This window comes from Delphinus delphis, chromosome 1 (genome assembly GCF_949987515.2).
Source record: "Delphinus delphis chromosome 1, mDelDel1.2, whole genome shotgun sequence".
Classification (NCBI taxonomy): domain Eukaryota; kingdom Metazoa; phylum Chordata; class Mammalia; order Artiodactyla; family Delphinidae; genus Delphinus; species Delphinus delphis.
The window spans coordinates 807,300-826,476 of NC_082683.1; the positions used below are offsets into that span (position 1 = coordinate 807,300).

Below are 19,177 nucleotides of genomic sequence, written 5' to 3' on the forward strand. Positions count from 1 at the left end.
GCCCCAGCCTCTGGCCTGCTCCATCCTGAAACCGGATGCTGGGGCACAGGCTGGAGGGACGAGGCTGGGCAACCCTTGCCTCCCCGCTCCGCCCCGCCCCACCCCCCACTGCAGCCTCCAGGGACTCCCAGGCAGGCGTCGAGGGTGCCCCATGGGGCGGCTGGCGCTCCCGCCCGGCCCAGCCCCCAGCCCCATTTCCTCTCCGGGCCTGGGCGGCGCCCTTGGCAGAGAGGCTGCGATTGTTCTACGCTGGCGCTTCCCGCAGCAGCCTGCAGAAGGTCGGGCAGTCACCAGCCCAGCCCTGGAGCGCAGCTGCCAGAAACGCCCTAGGCGCATCCTGGGCCGGGGCTGGGAGTGCTGAGACCCGAAGGAGAGGAGGTGTGATGCAGAGACGCCAAGACCCCGGGAGAGCCCAGGGTCGGAGCGGGGCACACCCAGGCCCTGACACCCGCACACAGACACAGACGAGAGAGGGCAGCCCAAGCGGGCACCAGATGAGGGACCAGGGAGGCCTCAGTGCCCAGAGTAGGTGGGGTCTGCAACTGGGAGCCCGCTGCGTGCCGAGGGACCTAGGGGTGGTGAGGAGGCCCGGTCCAGAGGTGGCCACTGCCCCAGAGAGGCCTAGGGGTTCTGAGCCCCCAGACCCCTTCTGGGCCCCACCTCCTCCCCAGCCTGGCCAAGCCTCCTGGCCTCAGGTGCTATCTAGAGGCCTGGGCAGGCTCAGGGAAGCGCCCCTGGGGCCTGGAAGATGGGGCAGGCTCCTAGCTGCTTAGCAGCGCACACCCGGGTGGGCACACTGGCTTGGTGGGCCGCAGGCCCGTGCAGGGTGGCCGGGGCTTCTTCCCCCATCCTGGCCGGAGCCAAACCTTGACGGTCCCCAGAGCGGGGACAGCCTGCACACTGCCCGGCCCCTAGTTCCCGCCGCAGACAGGAGCGGGGGCTGCTGGGGTGGTGGCCAGAGGGACCTTTCCAGGGGAAGAGGGGGGCTGCTGCCAGGGCCGCCCTGGTCTCCAGCTCCCCTCGCCTCCCTCTGCCCGCGCCCCGCCTGGGGAGAGCGCCCAGCTGTGCTGGGGATTCCTCGCCCCGCAGCAGGTACCCTGGGACTCAGCTCCACCAGCACCGGCCGGGTAACCAGCTTGCACCTGTGACACCAGCAGGCAGGAGGGTGGCCGGTCCAGCCTCGGGGGTGCCTGCAGCCCTCGAAGCCTTCCTGAGCTCACTGCCCTGTCCAGCCACATGAGGGGCAACCCAGAGTCGGCCCCAGAGCCTGGGCCCCGTGCTCGGGCACAGCCCTCTCACCCCAGGACGCTGGCCTGAGGTCATGTTGTATGAAGACGCTACGCAGGGCCACTTCCAGCAGGAGGGCAGCCACGGAGCAGAGGGGAAGGGATGCACTTCCTCAAGGCCACAGGGGCCCAGAGCCACCCTGGGCGGTCACCTGTGACCACGGACTGGGCAGCATGCCACATCATGCCACGCATCTGCCATGCCACGTTACCTGCCACATCATGGCACAAAGTGCCACATCACTCTGCCAGCCAGGCCGCCCAGGGCTTGACACGGTGACAGAGCCTTGTCCCGGGGTGCCTGGCAGGAAGGGCCTTTCCTCTGGGCCTGCACCCTGTCCCGACTGCTCTGTGGTCTCTTCTCAAGTCCCACCCTGGAGGACTGTCCTTTCCAAAAAAAAGACCCCACCGTGCTGCCCCTCCCTGCGAGGGGGCAGGGACTCATTCTCACGACCAGAAGGCCAGGGTTCCCACCCGGGCCCCCGCTCAGCTTGGCCCGTGGGGTCTCCACCGGGAAGTCCCTCCGCGCAGGGCAGCCCACATTCCCTGTCAGAAGGGAGACGCCTCAAGAACTCCCAGTGACTCAAAGGTCCCCCCAGATAGGGTTCTGCCCCATGAACTACTCTTGGTTTTGAATCTTGGTAGAACACACCTAACGTGAAACTTACCGCTAAACCCTTTGGAAGTATACAGTTCGCGGCATTGAGTACGTTCACCTCACTGTGCAGCCACCACCTGCATCCGGCTCCAGAGCATCTTCATCACCTCAAAAGGAAACCCCGCCCCCATTAGGCAGTCACTCCCCATTCCCTCCCCTCAGCCCCGGCAACCACGAATCTGCTTTTTATCTCCAAGGATTTACCTGCCGTATGTACTTCGTCCAAGCAGAATCATACAGCATGTGTCCTTCTGGGTGCGGTTTCTCTCACTGAGCATCGTGTTCTCAAGGCTCATGCATGTTGCAGCAGGTGTCAGCACTTCATTCCTTTTTATGGCGGATAGTCCATTGTGTGTATACACCACCATTTGTTTATCCACTCATCCACTGACGGACAGTCGGGCTGTTTCTCCTTTTGGCTATTGTGAATAGCGCTGCTGTGAGCATTCGTGTACACGTTTTTGTTTGAACACCTGTTTTCAATTCTTCTGGGTATTTACCTGGGAGTGGGATTGCAGGGTCATACAGTGACTCTATGTTTAACCTGCAGAACCACCAAACTGCCTTCCACAGCCGCTGAGCTAGTTTACATTCCCACCGGCAGTGCTCAAGGCCTCCAGGAGCTCCATACCCACACCAAGGCTTGTCACTATCTGCCTGTTTGACTCTCGCCATCCTAGTGGGTGTGAAGTGGTATCTCATTGTGGTTTGATTTGCATTTCCCTGGTGACCAGGGACATCGAGCATCTCTTTATTTAAATTTTATTATTATTATTTTTAGCGTCTTTATTGGAGTATAATTGCTTTACACTGTTGTGTTAGTTGCTGTATAACAAAGTGAATCAGCTACACGTACACATATATCCCCACATCCCCTCCCGAGCATCTCTTCTTGCGCTAACTGGCCGTGTGTATGTCTTCTGTGGAGAAATGTCTATTCAAGTCCTCTGCCCTTTTTTGAACTTGTTTTTTGTTGTGGTGGTGGTGGTGGTTTTGAGTTGTAAGAGTTCTCTATATAATCTGGACATGAGACACTTATCAGATATGCAATTTTGCAAATATTTTCTCCCATTCTGTCAGTTGTTTTTTCACTCTGTTGTTAGTGTCCTTTGATGCACAAAAGTTTTTAATTTTAGTGAAGTCCAATTTATTTCTTTTTCCTTTCTTGCTTCTTTGTTGCTTGTGTTTTTGACATTGTATCTAAAAAGCTAGGGCTTCCCTGGTGGCGCAGTGGTTGAGAGTCCGTCTGCTGGTGCGGGCATGCGGGTTTGGGCCCTGGTTCGGGAGGATCCCACATGCTGCGGAGCGGCTGGACCTGTGCGCCACGGCTGCTGGGCCTGCGTTCTGGAGCCCGCGTGCCACGGCTGCTGAGCCCGTGCTCCTGGAGCCCGTGCTCCACGGCAGGAGTGGCCACTGCCCTGAGAAGCCCGCGCGCCACTGCAAGGAGTGGCCCCCGCTCACCGGGGCTGGAGAGGGCTCATGTGCAGTGGCGAGGACCCAGTGCAGCCAAAAATAAATAAATAAATATGTTTTAAAATGCAAAAATAAAAAAAAAAAACCCAAAACCAAAACAAAAAATAAAAAGCTATTGCCAAATCTATGTTATTGAAGATTTACTCCTATGATTTCTTCTAAGAGTTTTTAAGTTTTTTTGTTTGTTTGTTTTGGGTTTTGTTTTTTTTTTTTGCGGTACGCGGACCTCTCACTGTTGTGGCCTCTCCCGTTGCGGAGCACAGGCTCTGGTTGCGCAGGTTCAGCGGCCATGGCTCACGGGCCTAGCCGCTCCACGGCATGTGGGATCTTCCCGGACCAGGGCACGAACCCGTGTCCCCTGCATCGGCAGGTGGACTCTCAACCACTGCGCCACCAGGGAAGCCCAGTTTTATAGTTTAACCTTTAAATTTAGGTCTTATCCATTTTGAGTTGATATTTGTATATGGTGTGAGGTAGGTGGTTCAAATTCATTCTTTTTCATGTGAATATCCAGTTTTCCCAGTGCCATTTGTTGAAAAAGCTGTCCTTTCCGCACCAAATGGTCTTGACACCCTTGTTGAAAATCATCTGACCCTAAGTGTGAGGGTTTATTTCTGAGCTCTCTATTCTATTCCATTGGTGCATGTCTGTTTTTATACCAGTACCACGCTGTTTTGATCACTGTAACTTTGTAATAAGTTTTAAATTGGGAGTTTGAGTCCTCTGACTCTGGTCTTATTTTTTAAGATCGTTTTGACTATTCAGAGTCCTTTGCAATTCCGTATGAATTTGAGGAATGAATTTTCCTCAATGGCAAAAAAAAAAGGCCATTGGCATTTATCAGCTACTTCTTAAAAATGTAAGTTCTGGGAGGAGACTGTGGTGGTGGCTCAGTCCTTCTTACCTGGGCAGTGGTCAGCTTGCTCAGGTCCTGTGGCAGTGAGGAGGGCAGGTCCTGTTGGGAGGTGATGGGGACCACTGGGGGGTCTGAGCAGGGGTGAGACCCCCTCTGGTTGCCTGAGGGCGGGTGAGCCTGTGGAGGGCAGCGCAGTGCTGGCAGGCCTGACAGGGCCAGCTATCTGGAGTGATGGGGCTTGTGTTGGTTCAGGGGAGAAGGCACAGAGGAGTCAGGGGTGACATCAGGGTGTCTGTCCACACAGCTGAACTGTGAGCAAGCCGGGAGGATGGGAGGGGCAGCTGGGGAGGGCAGTTCCGGTGGGGTAGGGGGAGAATGTGCTGTGTCCTGGACCTTTCTAACCCAAGACGCTTGTAGATGCTGGCCGGGAAGCAGGCCTGCAATGGGCGTGGAGAGCCATGGGCCAGTGAGGGGCCATGGGGGAGCATGGGTAGCTGAGGATGTGCCCCCACTGGGGAAAGGGGTGAGGAGAGAGCGGCAGGAGAACCCCAGACAGAGGTGGGAACTTTGTAGACAACAGGTTTGTGTGGCCAGGGTGGCAGGGACCAGCATGGGGTGGGATCCCAGGCGGGGACCAAGGCACCTACAGGGTCCCAGAGGTGGCCTGGGGAATGGTACATGTGAAACAGCCAGGAGGCAGGAGAGGGCTACAGTGAAGGGGGAGGCCTTGACTGCTGGGCCTGGGGGCGCCTCAGAAGGATGGGGGCCCTTCCTGGCGCTGCCCCCCACCCCCACCCTCTCTTCCACTTCTTGACAGCACATTCTTATTTACTGGTTTTTCCCGGGCAGCAGAGGGCCCTCCTCAGCCAGGGCAGAGCCTGGAGCTGGCGGGAAGAAAGGCAGCACAGCCAGCAGTCAGCAGAATGGGCGGGGCTCTGGTTCCCTGGAGGCCCCCTTACTCCCATTGGGCACCTGGGGACACTGTTCAGCCTGGAGGGGGGCCCACCCCCATCCGGTCTCCCCTTCCTCCCCTTCCCATCCTCCTTCCCACAGAGTCTGGCTTCGCCTGGGCCAGCTGCCCCTTGCCCCAGGCATGAGTCCAGCCCGTCAGGCCGACGGAACTGCCAGGGAACAGCTTGCTGGGACCCAGGGGCATCTCCAGCACCTAGAGCCCCCAAGCTGACTTCTGAAGTGGTGGTGGGCCCCCGGGTGTCTGTGGGGGCAGCTCGGTGTGGACTGGGCCAGCAGGGACGGCAAGGGGGGTCACTGGGCCCTGTGCTTACACTCAGGCTGGGCACCACTGCTCGTGCCCAGGGGCAGGCACAGGGTGGGGGGATGGCATGCACCCTCTGCAGGGCCACCCAGGTCCCCGCGCCCCCTGCAGCACCCCACCTCCAGGCCCCCCGGCGTCTCAGTCCTGCAGTCCTCAGCCATGGGACCTTGATCCTGAGGACGCAGCTCTCCTCCCCTGGGGAGGGGCCCTGCCTGAGGGCTGTTTGTGAAGAGTCCTGTCCCTGAGGCCCAGCCCACCAGCCACCCGGGAGGTGATGCAAGTGGTGCCTGGAAGGGGCAATGAGAGGCAGGTACGAGGCCAGTGGGCCTGGAGCCGGTGGAGTCCCAGGGCGCGGTCTTGGAGGCTCGAAGGCTTGGGGTCAAGGAGGGGGAAGAGGAAGTGGTGCGCTGGGACCCCAGGCAGCAGGGGTGCAGGCCAAGCACGGAGCATGTGCTGGCCCCCAGCTGTCCCTCCTGGGGCAGCCAGGCCGGCAGGCACTGGGTGTTTTGGAAACCAGCAGGCCTGGCTGGGCACGTGGAGGGGTGCTGCCTGGAGCTGGGGCCCTGGAGCTCTCGCTGTGAGGTCCATCTGGGCCCCGCTGGGCCCCGATACATTCCCCTGGGCAGATGCCCCGCGCTCATGCCCAGGCCTGCTCTGGGGTTCCCGGGGGGTGGCTCAGCCTGCGAATCAGACTTCTAAGGGCCTGTCTGTCCTGTCCTATTGTCCCTCCAGCAGCCCCTGGGCACTGAGGTGTCCAGACCTTTGAGACAGATCATGGGGAGGAAGCCCCCACAGTCTGTGAGTATGAGGTGCCGTGGGTCAACCTCACTGGGCACCACTGTGGGCACTGCTGAGGCCAGGGCCATACGTGCCCCGCCCCTGCCCCGCCCCCAAACGGCCCTGTGCGAAGCCCATGGGTGCTGCCCCCAAGGCCAAGCTCTGCGGAGAGGCCAGCCAGGGGCGGGCTCAACTTCTCCAGTCTGTCCCCTTGGTGCAGGACAGACCTCCAGGCTCCTGCCGCCCTCTGGCTGCTGGGCCCACTGGAACCAGAGGGGTCTGAGGTCCTTGCTGCATCTTCGAAACCTCTTTTAGCTTTTGGACAAAATGACCTTGCTGGTGTCACATTCAAACAAGCCTGAAGAGGACAAGGGAGGAGGAGCCCCTGAGCCCTGCAGGGGAGCAGGGGGTTCAGGGATGCCAGGGTCAGCCTGGGGCCTGGCAGAGCAGGGGTCACACTGGGTCACACGGCAGCAGAGCAGAGCAGTGGGCCCGAGCTCCTGAGCACGGCTGGCCGGGGTCTCAGGACGACGAGGTTCAGGGCCCACATCTGCCCTTGTGTGTAAAGGCGGGGTGGGGGTCTGCCTGGTGCAAAGGGCTGCCTGGGGACGGGGGTGCTTCTCCGGGGGTCTGAACTCTCGGTCAGGGGTCGGCCCAAGGCGAGCGGTGGCTCCACTTTTCCCGGTCGGCACCCTGCCCCCCGCTCCCCTCCCCGCTACCCCTCGGCAGGCTGGCCCTTCGCCGCCTTACAGGTGAATACTTATGCCTATTTTTGTTCTAACAATTGAGGGAACCCAAGAATGAGGCTTCGAGGGCAGGGTTTTGAAAGGCGGGATGGAGAGTGGCCGGGCAGGAGGCTTGGGAAGACGACCCTGCCCAGCTCCAAGCCCAGGAGGGCCGCCCTCCAACGCTTGTGCCCATCCAGCAGCGATCCCCGTCTGAGCTCCGCGCGGCCCGCGAGCGCCGCCTGGTGCACACGCGCGGAGTGGCCGCCCGAAGCGGTGCTTCCGGGCCGGGGATGGGGCGGGGCCTAGGGCAGAGCTACGTGACGGTGAAGGGGCGGGGTCAAGTATCGGGGGCGGGGCCTGGAGATAGGCAGGGGCGGGGCCTAGTGGCTGGCCGGGGGCGGGACCGAGGGCAGAGCCGTGGGACAGGGCGGGGGCGGGGCCGAGCGTCGGGAACTGGGCCGGGGCTTGAGAGGCTCAGCTCCGGACTCCGCCCAACCGGGTGGGCGGGCGGGCTGGCACTCCGCACGAAGACCCCGGAGGGCCACGGCGACCTGTTCCCAGACAGGCTTGTGATTTTGCTAAAATCCATAGTTTTCAGGGCTGGTAACTCGCAGTACATCCCGCCCGCTCTTCGCGGAAACAAGCCTTTTCAGTTCTTAGTTGTTTCCTCTGGTCTTGATTTAGAAATTAATCGAAATCTCGGTAGTTGGAGAATGTGGTCAGTTTGAGGCTGATCTTTAGTGTTGAGATTTCTTTGTGGATCAATACATGATCTATTTTTAGAGCAATGCAGGGTTGCTAGAAAAGGATGTTCTGAGGCTGCTACCCCAGACCCAGCGAGCGCGTGGGGCGCTGGGCGCAGGGGGGCGGGGCTTCCGGGACGCGCCCGGCGTGGGGCTCAGGGGACCGGGAGGGCCAGCCTTTCTGTAGGCTGTGTCTGTGGACCGGGAGCGCCTGGACTTTGTTTTTATCCGTTTAGGCAATTCAATCGCTTTTAAAGTGGCGATTGTTTTAAATGGCATAATTTCGATTACTGGTGTATTTGGATTTCTTCTTCTTTTTAAAAAAATATTTATTTATTTATTTAGGCTGCGCTGGGTCTTAGTTGCAGCATGTGGGATCTAGTTCCCCGACCAGGGAACCCAGTCCCCCTGCATTGGAGGCGCGGAGTCTTAACCAATGGACCGCCAGGGAAGTCCCTGGATTTCTTTTTTAAAATAAACTTTATTTTTAGAATCGCTGTAGATTTTCAGAGAAATTGCTGCGACTTCCGGAGAGTTCCCATGCACTTCACTTCACGGTCGATTTCCTCTATTATGAGGAACTACGTTAGTACAGTACACTTGCTACAATTAATAACCCAATATTGACACATTATTAACTACAGTCCACACTTTATTCAGATCTACTTAGTTTTTACCTAACATCCTCTTTCTGTTCCAGGATCCCACAGTAAGTTTAATTGTTCTCCCTGGGCGCCTCCTGGCTGCGGCAGTTTCTCAGACTTTCCTTGTCTTCGGTGACCTTGATGGTTTTGAGTGCTGGTCAGGACATCCTGTAGCCTGTTCCTCTGTTGGGATTTGTCTGGTGGGGTTGTGGGTTTCAGAGAGGTACAGTGCCCTTCTCGTTGCAAGTGTCAAGGGTGAATGCCCTCAACATGGCTCACCACTGTGACCCTGGCCCTGATCACTGGGCGGTGAGCCTTTCCATTCTCTGCCCATTGGAAGGAAGTCAGCATTGGCCAACCACGATTAAGAAGTGGGGGGTTGTGCCCCCTTCCTTGAGGGTAAAACATCTACATAAATTATTTGGAATTCTTCTGTATGGAATATTTGACTCTTCCATTTATTTATTTATTCTGTCACTTGTATCAATATGGAGTCATGGGTACATATTTATTTTTATTGTGGTTATACACATAACATAAAATTTACCATTTTAATTGTTTTAAGTGCACAGCTCAGTGACATTAAGCACATTCACATTGTTGTGCAACCATCACTACTATCTGTCTCCAGAACTTTCTCATCTTGCAAAACTGAAACTCTGTCCCCATTAAACACTAACTCCCCACCCCCTACCCCAGCCCCTGGCAACAGCCATTCTACTTTCTGTCTCTATTAATTTGACTACTTTAGGGATGGTACATAAATGGAATCATTCGGTATTTGTCTTTTTATAACTGGCTTATTTCACTGAGCACGATGTCCTCAAGGTTCATCCATGTTGTATTAGGTGTTAGAATTTCCTTCCTTTTTAAGGCTGGCGAATAATAATTCTATTGTATATTGTATTAGGGTTCTCCAGAGAAATCAATTATATATATAATATAAAAAATGTATGTAGGGCTTCCCTGGTGGCACAGTGGTTAAGAATCCGCCTGCCAATGCAGGGGACACAGGTTCGATCCCTGGTCCGGGAAGATCCCACACGCCACAGAGCAACTAAGCCTGTGCACCACAACTACTGAGCCTGCGCTCTAGAGCCTGGAAGCCACAACTACTGAAGCCTGCACGCCCTAGGGACTGTGCTCTGCAACAAGAGAAGCCACCGCAATGAGAAGCCCGCGCACCGCAATGAAAAGTAGCCCCTGCTCGCTGCAACTAGAGAAAGCCTGCTCTCAACAACAAAGACCCAACTCAGCCAAAAATAAATAAATTAAAAAATATATATATGTAAAATATATAGAGATGAGGTTTTAATTATTTATTTATTTATTTATTGAGGTATAAGATGGGGAGTTTTTTTTTTTTTTTACAGTACACGGGCCTCTCACTGCTGTGGCCTCTCCCATTGCGGAGCACAGGCTCCGGACACGCAGGCTCATGGGCCCAGCTGCTCCGTGGCATGTGGGATCTTCCCGGACCGGGGTACCCGGCAGGCGGACCCTCAACCGCTGCGCCACCAGGGAAGCCCAAGATGGGGAGATTTATTATAGAAATTGACATGTGATTATGAAGGAGGAGGAGATCTGCCATCTGCAAGCTGCAGGCCCAGGAAGCCTGTGCTGTAATTCAGTCTGAGCGTGAAGGCTGAGAACCAGGAACGCTGATGTCCGAGGGTAGGAAAGGATGGATGTCCCAGGTCAGGCAAAGAGACAGCTTGTCCTCTACCTTTTTGTCCTGCCTGGGCCCTCAACAGATGGGATGATGCCCACCTGCATTGGGGAGGGCAACCTTTCTTACTTGTGTTCAGATTCAACACCAGTCTCCTCCAGACACACTATCCCAGTCACACCCAGCTGTCTGGGTGCCCTTAGCCTAGCCAAGTGGACACATAATATTAACCATCACACACACACACACACACACACACACACACACACACCATGTTTTGTTTATCCAACTCCGTCCATTGACGGACATTTGTTTATTTTTCCTACTTTTTAACACCTCTGAATAACACTGCTATGAACACGGGTATGCAAACACGTGTTTGAGGCCCTGTTTTCAATTCTTTGGGGAATAGGCCCAGAACTGCAGTTGCTGGGTCACATGGTAATTCTATGCCTACTTTTTCTAGGAAGCTCTGTGCTGTCTTCCACCAGCGTCTACATTCCCACCAGCAGTGCACGAGGGTTCCAATGTCTCCACATCCTCACCAACACTTCTTTTTTAAAAATATGGGATGCTTCACAAATTTGTGTGTCATCCTTGCGCAGGGGCCATGCTAATTTTCTCTGTATTGTTCCAATTTTAGTATCTGTGCTGCTGAAGTGAGCACTCACCAACACTTCTTGTTTTCTGTTTTGTTTTTTTTTTTTTTTTGCGGTATGTGGCCCTCTCACTGCTGTGGCCTCTCCCGTTGTGGAGCACAGGCTCCGGACGTGCAGGCTCAGCGGCCATGGCTCACGGGCCCAGCCGCTCCGCGGCATGTGGGATCTTCCCGGACCGGGGCACAAACCCGTGTCCCCTGCATCGGCAGGCGGACTCTCAACCACTGCGCCACCAGGGAAGCCCTGGTTTCTGTTTTTTGGTAGTGGCCATCCTGATGGGTGTGAGGTGGTGTCTCGCTGTGCTGTTGACTCGCACTCCCTGATGATCAGTGATGCTGAGCATCTTGTCATGTGCTTGTTGGCCATGTGCGTGTCTTCTCTGGAGAAAGGTCTATCAAGTTCCTTGCCCAGTTTTTGAATTAGGTTGTTTATTTATTTAAATAAACAAATTATTTATTTATTTATATTTTTGGCTGCGTTGCGTCTTTGTTTCTGTGCGAGGGCTTTCTCTAGTTGGGGCAAACGGGGGCCACTCTTCATCGCGGTGCGCGGGCCTCTCACTATCGCGGCCTCTCTTGTTGCGGAGCACAGGCTCCAGACGCGCAGGCTCAGTAGTTGTGGCTCACGGGCCTAGTTTCTCCGCGGCATGTGGGATCTTCCCAGACCAGGGCTCGAAGCCGTGTCCCCTGCATTGGCAGGCAGATTCTCAACCACTGCGCCACCAGGGAAGCCCTGGGTTGTTTATTTTTGGTGTTGAGTTGTAGGAGTTCTTTACATTTTCTGGGTATTAATCGCTTATCAGATATAAGATTTGCAAATATCTTCTCCCATCCTGTGGGTTGTTGATGGTGTGCTTTAATGCACAATGATATTTACCTTATACTTTGGTTATAACCCAATACGACTTGATTTATTTTCTTTTTCACATTGTTCCAGCTTTGGCTCCTGGAAACTCTGTCAGGTGGCTGGGTTTACTTTCTTTATTCTTCTCATTTTATTGAGGTATAACTCACATACAGCACTGTATAAGTTTAAGGTGTACAGCATAATGACTTGACGTACATACATCATGAACATGAACCACAAGTTTGGTGAACATCCATCATCTCATATAGGTACAAAATTAAAGAAATAGAAAAAAAAATTTTTCCTTGTGATGGGAACTCAGGATTTACCCTCTTAACGACTTTCATGTATAACATACAGTGTTAATTACATTTATCATGTTGTGCCTTACATCCATAGTACTTATTTTTCTTATAACTGGAAGTTTCTACCCTTTGACTGCCTTCCTCCAATTCCTCCTCCCCCTACCTGGGTTTACCTTTATTTTTTTTTTAATTAACAAAAAATTTATTGATTTATTTGGTTGCACTGGAGCTAAGGCTCCTTAGTTGCAGCTCGCCTGCTCGTTAGTTGTGGCATGTGGGCTCCTTAGTTGCGGCATGCAGACTTCTTAGTTGCAGCATGCATGTGGGATCTAGTTCCCTGACCAGGGATCCAACCAGGGCCCCCTGCATTGGGAGCGTGGAGTCTTAGTCACTGCACCACCAGGGAAGTCCCGGGTTTACCTTTATTATGTTACTTTCTGCTTCCTAGTTATGCTGCTTTATTTTAGTTTTTATTTTTAATTTTTGGCTGCACCATGCAGCTTGCTGGACCTTAGTTCCCTGACCAGGGATTGAACCCATGCCCTTGGCAGTGAGAGCACAGAGTCTTAACCACTGGACCTCCAGGGAATGCCCCCCTATGCTGCCTTTCTTATACTTCCTTCTCCCTTCCTATATTCTATTAGGTTCATTACGTTTTCTTTAGTCTTTTTTCCTTCCATAGATGTGGAAGTTATACAACCTATTTCTAGTCTTTTAGTGGTTATCTTAAGAGTTTCACATTACTTTTTTTAAAAAATAAATTTATTTAGTTATTTATTTGTGGCCGCGTTGGGTCTTCGTTGCTGCGCATGGGCTTTTTTCTCTAGTTGCGGCGAGCAGGGGCTACTCTTCGTTGCGGTGCGCAGGCTTCTCATTGCGGTGGCTTCTCTTGTTGAGGACCTCGGGCTCTAGGCGCTCAGGCTTCAGTAGTTGCAGCACGCGGGCTCAGTAGTTGTGACTTGCGGGCTCTAGAGCGCAGGCTCAGTAGCTGTGGCACATGGGCTTAGTTGCTCTGCGGCACGTGGGATCTTCCCCAGACCAGGGCTCGAACCCATGTCCCCTGCATTGGCAGGTGGATTCTTAACCACTGCGCCACCAGGGAAGCCCCCACATTACATTTTAATCTCAATCACTAGCCCTGGCCATTTCCTGAACACTACCGGATCTTACACTTGCATCCCTCCCCTCTTGCATGGTTGGTGGTCCAGGGTTTGGGTTTCTTTGACACCCCTTGTCCAGGGTAAGCTGCCCCCAAGCAAGCCCTGTGACAACGGCTCAAGATGGGGGCACGCAGCCTTTCTGTGGGCACAGGAAGTAAGACGGGACAGAAGGGGGCAGTCCCAGAGCTGGGCAGGGGGCTTTGGGCAGGGGGCTCAGTCCACCGGGACCTGGGAAGACTGTGTCACGTGCAGCCCTGTCACCCGCCAGCGAGGAGGCTGGGGGGCTGCGGCATAGCCCAGGTGCCAGCCCCCACGTGGCTGCCCCAGCTGGCCGAGTGAACCTCAGGCGGAGGCTGTGGAAAGAAGGGAGGGGTCTGAGAAGCTCCGTGCCTAGCCACCCCCCGCCCCGCTTTGCTCCAGCCCCTCGAGGGAGCCCCCGGCCCAGCCGTGCCTGCCTGATTCCTGCCAGCACTGCCACCAGGTCCCTCTGTCCACCCAAGTGAGGCTCAGCTTCATCTCAGCTGGGTCAGCTGCAGCCCTCCTGGGTTGTTGGCCTAGTGGCCACGTGGGAGGGGGGCCTGAGGGGGACAAATATTGGCTCCAGTTGGGGCGTGGCCTGTGCACTGTGCTCCCCTGGGGTGGCAGTTCTGAGCCCAGCCCTTCACAGGGAGAGCCGAGCAGGACCTGAAGGCCAGAATTCCAGAGGAGGGGGTGTCACCCACCCTGACGTCCCGCCTACATGTCAAGGCCCCTGCTGTCCCACCAGGGCTCGACTTTGATGGGCAACAGGTGTCATTGAAGGTCAGCCACTCTGACACTCAAGTCCTGGGCTTGGGACTGCGGTTCTCTGCCCTCCCTCCACTGCCTGGGGGAGCAGAGATCCGTAGGCAGCCAGAGACCCAGCGCTCAGCACAATGACAGCCGGCATTCACACCCACACCCACACCCGCTCCCACGTTCACACCCATGTTCACACCCACATGCAAGCTCACACCCACACCCAGGTTCACACTCACACCAATGTCCACACCCACACCCATGCTAACACCCACACCCACACCTGCACTCACGCTCACTCACACCCTCACTCACACCCACGCCCACGCTCACACCCACACTCACACCCACGCCCATGCTCACACCTACATTCACACCCGCACTCACACCCACACCCACGCTCACACCCGCACCCACACCCACGCCCACGCCCACACCCACACTCACGCTCACCCCGGCTTTCAAGTCCCCACTCCTGACCCACCCTCCACCTTGGTGACTGTGTGGAGTTTCATGTGTGGGCACCAGCCACTGGGCCTCTCATCCCCTTCCAGTGTGACCCACTGCAGGGACAATCCCCACGCCTGGCGCCTTGTGGCATCTGGGCAGCGAGGGACCCATCTCCAGAGCCCATCTGGTTGCACCCTGGGTTGTCCGGAAGCAGCCCCCAAGGTGGGGTGTGGGGTACAGGCCATGGGCTAGGGGTAAAGTCCCGCTGTCCTGCAGGAAGCCTCGGGCCAGCCAACAGGCTCTGGAATGAGCGCCCTTCAGAGTGTCCCACATGGGGCCACAGTGGTCGGTGAGCTGGGTCTGCACCTGAGGCCCCCCCGGAGGTGTGGGGCTTGCAGTGTCTTCTTACTGGGGACCCCCAGTGGCAGTGTCTGTGGGTCTCTTCTCTTCTCTGGGAGAGGATGACTGGTCTGCACCGTGTGTGTGTGGGGGCACTGAGGGAGGGGCTAGGGCCCCCCTGCTGCGCACATGAACTTTCCTCTCCCCCTGGCCTGGGGTTTCAGTCTGCGAGTTCAGCCGTTCTCTTAGGGGAGCCCATGGTTCCGTCCAGATCCGCCCAGAGAACACACCGTGTGCCCTGCCGTGGGGTAGGGTGGCCTTGGGGGCCTGTGCACAGATGCCCAGGTGCTGGGAGCACACTGCTCTGGCCTCCCTGGGTCCCCGCCCTTGGTCACCCTCTGACCTGATTATGTCTCTGCAGAGAAACAGACCAATGGGAGAGAGCGGGAGGGAGGGAGACAGACTTATTTTAAGGAACTGGCTCACGTGGTTGTGGCTTGTCCAGCAGCTAGAGACCCAGGGAGGAGCTGAGGCTGCAGCTCAGGGCCAGAGGTTGTGTACAGCAGGACTCCTTCTTCCGGGCGACCTCAGGCTTTTCTCTTAAGGCCTTCCACTCTTCGGATGAGACCCACCCACATTATCGGGGTCATCTGCTTTACTCAAATCTACAGATTTCCATGTTGATCACATGGAAAAAACCCTTCATGACCCCCACGTTCACTGCAGCATTATTCACAGTAGCCAAGAGGTGGAAGCAACCTGAATGTCCATAGATTGACGGATAAACAAAATGTGGTCTATTCATCCAATGAAATATTATTCAACCTTAAGAAAGAAATTCTGACACCTGCTAAAACGTGGATGCTCCTAGAGGACATGATGCTGAGTGAAATAAGCCAGACGCAGAAGGACAAATACCGTCTGATGCCGCTCATACGACGTCCCTAGGGGAGTCAAGTCCGTAGACAGAAAAGCAGGAGGGTGGGTGTCGGGCTGGGGCGTGAGTGTTTACTGGCGACAGAGTTTCGGTTTGGGAAGACGGAAAGTTCTGGAGATCTACTGCCTAACAAGGCCCGTATAGTTTACGCTACTGAACTGCACACTTAAAAATGGTTAAGATGGTTAATTTTATGTTTTGTGCTTTGTACCACAAACAATACAAAAAAGACCAAACGAAAAGATTGTGGTTCATGACAGAGGTTCAGTATATGTTAGTTCCCTTTTCTGAGTAATATTTTATGCTAATTTCACCACTGTAATCAATACATATATGAAAAAACACACCTTCACAGCAACACCTAGACTAGTGTTTGGGCAAACATCTGGGCTTGTAGCCTGGCCAACGGGATGCAAAACTGACCCTCACGCCCTCCTTCTCCGCAGGCCCTTGCTCTCCCCGCACCCCCTGCCCCACTGCCGTCGTGCGGCAGCCCCCACCAGCCTTCTTCTCCTCCAGCTGTGGTCCGGGTGTAGAGATGTGACTAGTTTCCTTGAAATGGTCTGGGGATTTTTGAGGGAAGGGGTGGGAAAATCTTTTCTCACCGTCAGGAAAATCTTTTCTCACCGTCACAAAGCCTGAAGCCACAGCCCGGAGCAGCCAGGACAAAGGTAGGGCGCCCAGAGCCGGCTTCTTCTTCCATCCTGGCCCGGGGCCGCTGGCCCGGTGCCCGCTGGAGCCATTTTGTCCCCGTCAGCACAGATCTTGCGGCCTCAGCAGCTGTCCTGGGCCTCAGCAGGAAATGGCCCTGTGGCTTCCATATTTTGGCCCGCGGAGGGCCAGCCAGGCCGGTGGGGTACAGGGCATACCTCGCCTGCTAGATTCGTCAGGTGGCCATGGGGCCGAGGCAGATGTGTGTCGGCGTGCGTGACCCTGGGGGCCATGCACGGGGGTGAAGGGAACTAGTGGGGGCCTGTCTGTGACCATCGCTGGGGGCAGGAGCTGGAGGGGGGATGGGAGGAGCCCCCTCAGCCCCAGCTTGTACTCACAGACCTCCGAGCGCCGTGGCCAGGCCAGCAGGTCACTGCCCGGACAGGAGCACAGGGACCTGGGCCCGGGGTCGGGAGCCAGAGCCACCACCCCACGTTGGGGTGGCGGCGGGTGTGTGTCCAAGGGCTGAGCGCACACAGGCAGGGGTGTGTGTGCTGCTGTGGCGTCTCGTTACTAAACAGCCAGGCCACGGGGCTCCCTCGGGAGCCAGCTTTGCTCTTCTGAGCGGAAGGGGGTCAGGTTTCCCTGAGAATAGCCCCGACCACCCAGAGGCACCTGGCTTGGCCTCCCCGTGGCCAGTCCAGCCCCCTGGCCCCATCCGCTCTGCATCCTCTCGCCCCTAGTTCGTGGCCAGCTGTCTTCTCCTGGGACTGTGGACCCCCAGCCCCTCCTGCACAGGGTGACCCGAGGGGGACCCCAGTGCATGTTTATTGAACCTGTCTTTAGAGGGTGTCTGCAAAGTGCTGGCACCGTGCTGGGCCCTGGGTCCTTGGGGATGTGAGGGCGACACCTGGCCAGGGAGGGCCGTCAACAAGAACCCTCACCAAGAAGTGATGACAGCCCGTGGGGCCTCCCGCTGCACAGTGGGGGGAAGGGGCTCACTGGGGAGAAGGGAACAGCCCCTCTCCTGCCCTGGCCCACGATGTCCATCCTTGCCGTGGCCCAGGGGGGCCTTGGCTGGGACCCAGGGTCAGAGAGGGAGCTCTGGGGTGAGGGGCTGCTCAGGCCAGGAAGGGCCACGTGGGGAAGGGCCAACCTGTCCCAAAATAGGGCTGACAGGATCTCCTGGCCATAAAAGGCTCTTGGAATCTGGACCCCAGGGACCCCGGGCAGCTGGATCCGCTAAAACTCAGCCGCCCCCTCTGCCCCTTGCACTCTGCCCACAGCAGCTCCAGCGCCACCGTGCAGTGTCCCCTCAGCCAGCCACAGACATGGTAAGGCTGCTCCCGGCACCCGGCAGAGCCCCCGGCGGGCTGGGCTGGGTGGTCCAGCAGGAGCTGGGCAGTGCCTGGGCGAGAGAGGACGGCGGGCAGGCCTCTGCACACACGGGGATCAGGCTGGGGCCGTGACCAAAGGTGGGAGGGTCTCTGGGGACCTGAGGAAGACGTCCAATAAGGCTGGGGGGAGAGCGCGGAGTGGGGGGCCCGAGGCCGGGCCCTGCCGGCCACTGGCGCTGCTCTTGCTCTGGGGCCCAGGCCGGAGCAGCCCTTTCGGAAAGCGGCCGGGGCGGTGGCAGGCAGGGTGGCCCGGCCCTGGACTATCACTCTGGGATGCCAGAACAGGCTGGGGCCTTCACCCTGGCCCCCAGGCCAGGCTCCTCCCCACGCTGGCCATGGTGTCCCTCCCCTGGCCTCACTGGCTGTCCAGCGCTGCCCCACTGCACTCTCACGTGGCTGTCCTGCCCCTGCCTCGAGCGCCGTCCCCCCTGAGTGGCCTCGCGGAGCCTTGCTCTCCCTTCAAGACCCATCCCTGTGCCGCCTGGCCTCAAGCCTGCTCTGGGCTGGGGCCTCCAGCCTCCCCTGGACCGAGGGGTGGAGGGGCTCCTGGCGAGCCTGGGCCCGTGTCCCCACAGACGGAGCGCCTGACGGCGGAGCAGATCGAGGAGTACAAGGGGGTCTTTGAGATGTTTGATGAGGAGGGCAACGGGGCGGTGAAGACGGACGAGCTGGAGCGGCTCATGAGTCTGATGGGCATCAACCCCACCAAGGGCGAGCTGGCCTCCATGGCCAAGGACGTGGACAGAGACAGTGAGGCCGCCAGGGGCAGCGGGAGGGGCGTCACCGGGGTGTGAGTGGGGAGGGGCTCGCCGCTCTCACTCGGGCACCTGCTGCTTGCTCCCGCAGAGAAAGGGTTCTTCAACTGCGACAGCTTCCTGGCGCTGATGGGGGTGTACTGGGAGAAGGCCCAGAACCAGGAGAGTGAGCTCAGGGCGGCCTTCCGCATCTTCGACAAGGAGGGCAAGGGCTACATTGACTGGGACACGCTCAAGTAGGGCCCCGGGCCGGCGCGGGGGCGGGGCCGGGGGGAGGGCCCGCTGGCTGCCGCTCAGCGCAGGCTCCTGCAGGTACGTGCTCATGAATGCGGGCGAGCCCCTCAGCGAGCTGGAGGCCGAGCAGATGATGAAGGAAGCCGACAAGGACGGGGACGGGACCATCGACTACGAGGGTGAGTGGGGGATGGGCCCCGGGAGCCCGGCGGCCGGGTCAGGCCAGGCTGCCTACTTGTCCCTCTGCTCTCAGAGTTCGTGGCCATGATGACTGGGGAGTCCTTCAAGCTGGTCCAGTAGGAGCAGCCACTGCGGCCGTGGGAAGCCCGCTGCCTGCTGCCATCACCCTGCCGCCCACCCTGTCATCCACCCCACGCCGGCTCCGTGGCCAATAAACACTCCAGCCAGACTCGTGTGTGCTTCACTGTCCCAAGGCTGGAAAAAGGGGCTGCAAAGCTGCGGGTCTGGAGGAGGGAGAGGGTTCTCCTGAGCTGCCCATCACACTTGGGCCATCACTTCTGTGGGACACCCGACACTGCCTACAGCCCAGCTCTGGGCTC

General features: G+C 57.1%; 1 protein-coding gene and 1 non-coding gene across 2 annotated transcripts; one reads left to right on the forward strand and one right to left on the reverse strand.

The window, feature by feature from the left end:
• Nucleotides 1-10,667: 10,667 nt before the first annotated feature.
• Nucleotides 10,668-10,774, reverse strand: LOC132416777 (U6 spliceosomal RNA). The gene has a single exon (XR_009517722.1). It is a non-coding gene; the product is annotated as a U6 spliceosomal RNA (small nuclear RNA).
• A 4,813-nt stretch (nucleotides 10,775-15,587) lies between these two features.
• On the forward strand, nucleotides 15,588-19,168 carry CALML6 (calmodulin like 6). The gene is made up of 3 exons (XM_060025903.2): nucleotides 15,588-18,378; nucleotides 18,475-18,619; nucleotides 18,696-19,168. Exons 1-3 carry the CDS (start codon nucleotides 17,964-17,966, stop codon nucleotides 18,883-18,885), a joined length of 750 nt encoding a protein of 249 aa, XP_059881886.2. The 5' UTR covers nucleotides 15,588-17,963; the 3' UTR covers nucleotides 18,886-19,168.
• Nucleotides 19,169-19,177: the final 9 nt, after the last annotated feature.

Excerpts from the sequence above, each read along its gene's own strand:
- CALML6 (XM_060025903.2), top strand. The coding sequence starts at position 17,964 with ATGGTGTCCCTCCCCTGGCCTCACTGGCTGTCCAGCGCTGCCCCACTG. Across the intron at positions 18,379-18,474 it reads CAAGGACGTGGACAGAGACA|AGAAAGGGTTCTTCAACTGC; the intron begins GTGAGGCCGCCA and ends TTGCTCCCGCAG. Across the intron at positions 18,620-18,695 it reads ATTGACTGGGACACGCTCAA|GTACGTGCTCATGAATGCGG; the intron begins GTAGGGCCCCGG and ends AGGCTCCTGCAG.